Consider the following 8129-nt stretch of genomic DNA (forward strand, 5'->3'; position numbering starts at 1 on the left):
TAGTAACGAATTTTACCAAGGAGTTGAAAGACCTGTACTCTGAAAGCTGTAAGACAGTGATGAAAGAAACTGAAGACAACATAAATAAATGGAAAGATAGACCAAGCTCATGGATAAGAATTAATAGTTAATCTACCTACAGATTCAATGCAATCCCAGCAAAATACCAATGGTCTTATATACAGAACTAGAATAAATAATCCTAAAATTTGTATGGAACCACAAAAACCCCAAACAGCCAAAGCAATCTTGAGAAAAAAGAACAAAATGAGAGGTATGACACTCCCTGGTTTCAAACCATACTACAGGGCTATAATAATCACAACAGTATGGCACCAGCACCAGGACAGACACAGATAGAACAGAGCGGGATCCAACCAAGAGAGAAGCTCTTCTCAGGCTTTCGGTGAGGGCTTCAGCGCAGAGCGTGACTAAGTTATTGGCCATTGGCTGATTCAGCCTCCAGCCCCCTTGGGTGGAGTCCAAAAGTCTCTCATAACATGACAAAACACCCATTTCACCTTCAAGACTGCAGTGTTTTCAGGAACTGTGGATGAAGACCAAATATACCTGAGAAATATATATTTGGTCATATGAGTAGCCAAGTATGTATTTCTTATGGCTCATTATATCACAGCCACTATTAAGACAGACAGCAAAATTTTAATGGTGTCTGAATTGGACAGTAATGTATCAATGTTTATTTCCTGAGTGGAAGGGGTGAATGGCAGTAACAAGAGTATCCTTTTTTAGGGAGTAGGAGGTATGTACTGCAGCATTTAAGGGTAATGGTTCAACACATCCCTCTTTCTCTTTCTAAAGGAAGAAAAACAAATGGAACACATGCAGAACAATTTAACAGGAACTCTGTAAGAGGCACGCAATAGTTCTTTGTACACTTCTTACAACTTTTCTGTAGGTTTAAAAGTATTTCAAAATTAAAAATTTAAATTAAAAAGCACACATGTATATATATGCATATGGGCACGGATGGATGGATGGATGTGTATATATCCGTAATCCAACCACTTCCACCATCTCCACTCTACCATTATAATTCTCTTGGATCACTACTAGCTATTTTCACAATGCGAGTAAGTATATAATGCAAGAAAATGAGACAGAACTCTGGTACTGGCTTTGGACTGTAGGTATTAGAATGAATTCATGCTTTTTAAAAATGTTTCCTGGTTCTTAGGAGATATGTGATGAAGTGATCAGAGTTTCATACTATCTGTAGCCTACTTTCATATGTTGAAAGAAGAGGGAACTGTGGGTAATACTGAGAGAAAAATTAAGTATAGCAGGATGTTAACAGTTGGTAAATCTAGATGAGGGAAATACAGATCATCACTGTACTGATTTTTTAATTTTTCTGTGGTTTCTGGGCACTTAAACTGAGTGGGTTAACATTTGTATATTTACAGAATATCCCCGAAGGATCTGTAATAAAGTTGGTGGTGCTGGTGAACCTCTAAAGTGTCTCTAAAATCTCTTGCTTACTCCTATATCCTTCCTACCAGCCCCACACTACCAATATTCAAATTTTCCTTAACAGTAGTAAACTTTGGTAGCAATTATTTTTAAGTTTTCCCACCTGACCTCTACCTTGACCATTTATTTGTTCATTTACTTCTTATAGGTTTAATAAGATGAGAAATGGCTAGTGGGTTAACAAAGTGGCTATCAGTGGTGGTGACCTTAGAAAGAGCAGTTTGGCAGAGTGGTGGAGCCTGGCTGCTGTGAATTCAAGAGACAATGAGAGAAGGAAACTGATGTCCGTGAACATGGTTTTTACTGTTTTTTTTGTTTTAAGAATTCTGCCATAAAATGAAGAGAAACACAGTAAGAGCCAGAGAAGTAACAACTAAGGAAAATGTTGGGGAGGGGGGTTTAGATAGGAGCAGCAATTACATGTTTGTTGACTGATACAAGTGATCCAGGAGAAAGGGCAAATGATGATGCAGAAAACGGGAGGAAGAGCTTGAGCGATACCCTCCAATAAAGTCGGAGGGCTCTACAGCCCACATGGAAGGGACGGGCTTGAGCTGGGAGCCAGCGGCCATTCCTTCCCTGCCACAGAAGGGAAGACAAATATGCTGGCAGGTGGGGAGATGGGTAGTGGGAGATGGGGGAAGTTCTCTTAGGATTCAAAGGATGGGGGAGGTGGTGTTGGAGGTTTGAACAGAAAAGAAACTTGTAAAGACAATCATCAGAATGGGGGATAGGGGACCAGGGAAATACCATGGCCAGAGAACACTTAAGGGCCTATTTCAGGTTACTATCATAAATTTAAAGTGAGACCAATCAGCATGGTGGAATTTTTTTACAGCCACATTCAGCTGCATGAGGGCAGCCATGGAGTAGGCAGAGTTGAATTTAACCAAGGTTGCAGTTTATCTAAAAGAGAACTACAAAACATGAGAAGCAGTAAGTGAGGGAATGGTTACAATGACTGTCTATGGAATGAAAGGGGAAGTGCTGACACAAAGGGGATGAGGGGCCGAGAAAAGATGACAGAATCTCAGGGTTGAAGGTACTGTTGGAATATGAAAGGGAGTGAGCTGGCAAGACGGGAAGCGGTGGTCACAGGATGTTTGAAACTGAGATAGTGTTACTGGTAATGGGTAATGACAAGGTTTACACTTATGGTCAGGGAGTAAATGGCTGAGACAGGATCTAGAAGGCAAGACCACTGGTGGAAAAAAGGCCCAGGAAATGAGAGGGTTATCTCAAGTATCTGGTATCACCCAGGAATCATGACAGAAGGAGTGTTGGTAGTAAACCAGATGCTAAAATTTTTCAAACACTGAGGGAGAATGACTGAGGAATTGGCAGATGACTATTAACAGGGACAGGCAGAGCACAGCACCTAAGGCTGGAGGTACCGGAGGGAGAAGGGCGAGGACGAAGCAGGCGGGGCAGGACAGCACCAAGTAGGTCTGTGCCGTATGGGGAAGGAACGAACAGCTCTTCCTGGATTCCAGTCCCATGACTTGCGACAAAGCAGGATGCAGACCCCCTCCATCCGGAAGGAGGAGACGTCTGGCTGTCCATCACCCGACCCTGAGCCAATATAAATTCCCCACATACCCCTAGCGCAGCCCACTTCCCCCTCTCTTCCCTGTTCTCTTACCCCTCCTGGGTGCGACTCCCCCAGCCCGCGTCCCTGCAGACTGGTTAACCTCGCCCGGGAATTGCGCTCAAATAAACTACCTGGCCCTTTGTTGCCTCTCGTCGCCTGCTTATTTCCGCTAGAATTTATCTTACAAGCATATTGGGACAATGTGAGATTTAAACCTAGATGTTTTTAGGGAGGATGGAAGGAGAATGATTTAAAAGCAGCAGTGAAAAACAAGGAAGACATCTATGCCACCTTCGAAGGGCTGGTAAAAAGGTTTTGAGAATGAAAATAGCCACCATTCGCCAACGCTTTAGGGAAAGCAGTGTCATCAGGAGAATTGGTGCAAGAAGGCAAACAGAACTTTCTCATACAAGACTAAAGACATGAAAGAAACCACAGTAGCAGACAGAAGCTTCTGATCTTGGTACCTATTATCTTTCATGTGGCAAAAAAAGTGTCTTTTGCACAAATGTGAAGAGAAGAGAGGAAAGAAGAATGAGCATATATACAGGTGAAATTTGAGCATCTGAAAGATGCTGTGTATCATATGTTATCAGGCAACTGCAAAGTATAAACAATGAGACTGCACTTCACACCTATAAGCACGGCTCAAATCCAAAACACTGGCAACACCAAGAGCTGCGGAGGACTTGGAGCAACGGCAAATTCATTCACTGCTGGTATGAATGCAAGACAGTACAGCCACTTTGGAAGACAATTTAATTTTCTTATTGAACTAAACATACTTTTACCATGAAATCCAGCAATTGTGGTTCCTGGTATTTATTTACCCAAATGTGTGAAAACTTAAGTCCACACAAAAAGCTGCACATGAATATTTATAGCAGCTTTATAGTCACCAACATTTGAAAGTAACACAGATGCCCTTTAGTAAGATAAAATGTGTGCTATGGACTGAGCTGTGTACCCCCTCAATTTATATGCTGAAGCCTTAACCCCAATATGACTACATCAGGAGACTGGGTGGTCTTCAGGAGGTAATCAAGGTTAAATGACAATGTAAGAATGGGGCCCTAATCTGACAGGACTGTGGCCTCATATGAAGAGCAAGAGATATCTCTCTCCTCCCCTGCTTCTACCTACCTTTTCTCCTCTCCACTCCCCCTCTCCCTTTCTCCTCCTACCCAAGGACACAGCAAGAAAGTAGCCATCCACAAGCCAGGAGGAAAGCCCCCACCAGAACCTGACTATGCTGGCACTTGACCTCAGACTTCCAGCCTCCAGAACTGTCAGAAAATAAATGTCTATTGTTTCAGCCACCCAGTGTATGGCATTTTGCTATGGCAGACTGGGAAACTAATATACGCTGTGGTACAGCCATACAAACAATGTGACATTATTCAGTATGAAAAATAAATAACCTATGAAGCTACGAAAAGTCATAGAAGGACCTTAAATGCGTATTACTAGGTGAAAGAAGCCAACCTGAAAATGCTACATACTGTACGACTCCAACTATAGGGCATTCTGGGAAAAGGCAAAACAAGGGAAACAGTGAAAAAGAACAGTGGTTGCTGGGGGCTCAGGAGGAGGGAGGGAGAGAACACGTGGAGCACAGGGGCTTTTAGGACAGTGAAACTACTCTGTATGACACTGTAAAGATAGATACATGAACACTAGACATACGTCAAAACCCACAGAATACAGCACAAAGTGAACCTTAAAGTAACCTGTGATCTTTAATGATACTAGTCATCAATACTAGCTCATCAACTGTAATAAATGTACTGTACTAATGCAAGAGGTTACCTACAGGGGAAAGCTGGGAGGATGGTTGGTGGGAGTACAGAATCCTGTGTACTGTCTGCTCCACTATTCTGTATATTTAAATGTAAATTGGGGAAGAGGAAGTCCTGGGGCAAAATACCTCTAAAACCAAAATTAGTCAAAGGAAGAAATAAAGTTTAAAACCCATTTATTGCTTACAAAACTGCACTTCGGGATGTCTCTTTCCTGCTCCAGCAGAAGCAAAACCAGCCCTCCCCCCTCACCTCCCACATACAGATAAGCCCTTTGTTGCCCAGGTAGTTACCCCTTGATATGGACATGAACTTCTCTCCACCCCTGAAGAATGTCTATTGATATGCAAATGCACTAAAGTCACGCTTCTCTCCACCCCTGAACTGTTGATATGCAGATGTACTAAAGCCAGGCAAGATATTCTGGAAATATTACTTTTACCCACACTAAAACTGTACTAAAAAAAGTCTATTAAGCATTAAATTTACATAATTATGTGAAATTAAAATTCCAATATCCTTAAATAAAATTGTATGGGAATACCATCATGCTCATTTACATGCTGTTTACATTGTCTATGGCTGCTTTTGCACAACAGCAGAGCTGAGTAGGTGCAACAGAGACCACATGACTGCAAAGCCTAAAATATTTACTATCTGGACCTGTACAGAAAATGTTTGTGCACCCCTGCTCTAAATTTCATTACCCAAGCTAAAGGGAAAAAGCACATCCCATCATAGGCTGTTCTGTGCTGATCACTTTATTTAAGTTGCTCAAAGTTGTCAGAGTCTGCTCTAAGAAGTATGGATTACATAATCTGATTTTTTAAATTTAACTTGGACAGCTTCTTAAAAAAATAATAAAAAAAAAATTACAAAAATTACAAAAAAAAAAAAGTAAATCCATGAACTACTTGAATAGTAAAAACGGCAACTCCCAGAGAAAGAATCCATATTCTATTGAGAAACACTAGCAGACAGTAATAGTGTTCACTGCCTACAAAATCTATTCTACTTATTGAACACCTACGCAATCAGAATTAAGCTCCACTGAGAAAAGATGGTTAGTCATGAAAAAGACTGTTAACCATTTGAAAGGGAAGCCGGGGAAACAATGGGAAATGGACACATTCAGGAATGGGCAGGTCAGGATTCCCGAGCTGAGTCAGGAAGTGACTACAAAGAACTGAAACCTCTGTTAAAGGATATCAGGACTAGGAGTCAATTGATTAAATTAGTTAGGAAAATGCAGCCTGGGCCATAAAAGGCAAAATATAATAGTGCTATCAGGAAGTGTCCCACAGCTAGTTTAAGAAATATCATGTTGACTAGCTGAGAAAACAAATCATAACTACCTGATATACTTAAGTAGATTTGTTAATAACTAGGGGGATCTTGGGAAAAATGAAATTTGTAGAAATAATTTAGGAAAGCATTACAGAATAATGACTCCAGCTTTGGAGGTAGACAAACCTGACTCTGATGCTCATTCTGCCACTCACTAGCTATAAGACTCCAAGCATTCAGTCTCTCTCAGCCTCAGTTTTCTCATCTGTAAAAGAACAGTACCTCACTGGACTGTTTGGAGGATTAAATGAGATAATGCATGTAAGAACTTAGTAGGATACAACTAATACTTCTTTAAAAATAATTATTTATTACAATATATTACTATTAAGAATGACAAAGTGCTAAATGAATGATAATTGTTACTGTTACTCTATTTGCCTTTGGAAAAATCCTCTTGGAAAAGTCTAAAATTTTTCCAACAACTCCTAGAAAATATACCCACAGATCTCTAAGGGTATTACAATTTAAGAGAGGTTCTGTCCCTGGAAAATCAAATGAGGACTTGAACAAATGGAATCGAGATAACACTCTTACTACTGAGAATGGTGGTCCAAGGGGGAAAGATGAAGATCAGTCTGGGTTCCCCCCAAATTCCAAAGTAGATTAACAGCATAGGCTCACTACGGCGCCCACGTAGGGACCTATGCAATCTGAAATTCACACTAAAGCCCAAGAACAGCGTTAGTGTTGTGTCTCGCAAACAAGAGGGGAATAAGAGATCCCTCTAAACCCTGAGATAACAAAACTTCTGTACTCTCATTCCCACTTCATTCCATTTCATCCCCCCTGACCACAAAAACCAAACAAAACATCCGAAACAAGAAAACGTAGAGCTGTATATGCAGCGCAGTCAGAATTATATCCGTTTATTAAATATTAGTCCTAGGTAATCAGGGAGGTCAGGCTTGGGTGTTTTGACTTTCTGCTCAGGTGGACTTCAGCCTAGACCAATAGGGGAAGCTGAGAAATGGAGATTTTTATGTGTGGCCACGACCTCTCACACAAACAAAAACACACACACCAACACGCTCCACGGCCATCACCGCCCACATCCCGCACCTAATAGCTTGCAGCCTTTTCGGTGGTCACAGCCATTCTGCCCTATACTTCTTAATCACGTCGTCTTCGCCCCACAGAATGACCACCGGGTACTTTCCCAAAGAGAAACAGTGAAAAACGATAGTGATCCCAACCAGGCAACATTTTACGCTCGCCTTTGCCAGGACAGAAACCGACACGCTCTGCTACTTCCAGGTCCCGGCACGGAAACGACGAGGGGACTCGCTCCCGGGGCAGGGTTCGTCCACACCTGTCATCACAAGGGGGCGGAAGGAGCGAGGAAGAAGCCGGGGGCCACCCTTGGCACATTCCCAGATCCTACTCACCCCAGTCTTCACCCGGTCGGTGAGGGAGTCCCGGACTAAAAGGGGACTCCATGGTGCCGGTAGCACCAGCCGGCTCCTCCGAAACACACGGTCCTCTGACTAATCTGGGACGGCGGCGGTGGGCGGACAAAATACTCCGCAACGCTGACGCGACGGTGGCCGGGTGAAGACAAACTGCTTCTCCTGCACGTCAGCGAAAACGGATTCAACAGATCCCTGTGTAAGCATTTCTCTCTTGGCGTTTTCTGCACTTTCTGTCCCGCTATTTCAAGAGTGAAAAAAAGAAGACACATAAACACTACTTCGGTTAAACAAAATGTATTAATTGTATTAAAAATAAAAAGTTAAACCCCATACCGCACATATTGGCTTGTCCCCTAAATTCCTTCTTAATACCACAGTGTAGGTAACTCAGAATTAAAGATTAATAAGTAAATTCGGTTTAATGTTTAGAATAACTTGCTATAAATGTAAAAATTCTCCATCTACAAAGGTGTGTGAAACACACGA

At 41.9% G+C, this 8129-nt stretch overlaps 1 protein-coding gene across 4 annotated transcripts in view; it reads right to left on the reverse strand.

Annotated features, from left to right (window-relative positions):
• ATF6 (activating transcription factor 6) overlaps nucleotides 1-7863 on the reverse strand; it is a 184029-nt gene extending 176166 nt beyond the window's left edge. The window contains exon 1 of one of the 4 annotated variants that reach the window (XM_073221565.1): nucleotides 7620-7861. In XM_073221565.1, coding sequence (XP_073077666.1) covers nucleotides 7620-7671 — 52 coding nt within the window. In that variant the 5' untranslated portion in view covers nucleotides 7672-7861. Of the gene's footprint in view, nucleotides 1-6357; nucleotides 6377-7619 lie in introns of those variants that run through there. The other 3 variants (XM_073221563.1, XM_073221566.1, XM_073221564.1) reach the window with 3 other exon arrangements.
• Nucleotides 7864-8129: the final 266 nt, after the last annotated feature.

Source organism: Manis javanica, chromosome 14, assembly GCF_040802235.1.
Source record: "Manis javanica isolate MJ-LG chromosome 14, MJ_LKY, whole genome shotgun sequence".
NCBI classification, from domain to species: domain Eukaryota; kingdom Metazoa; phylum Chordata; class Mammalia; order Pholidota; family Manidae; genus Manis; species Manis javanica.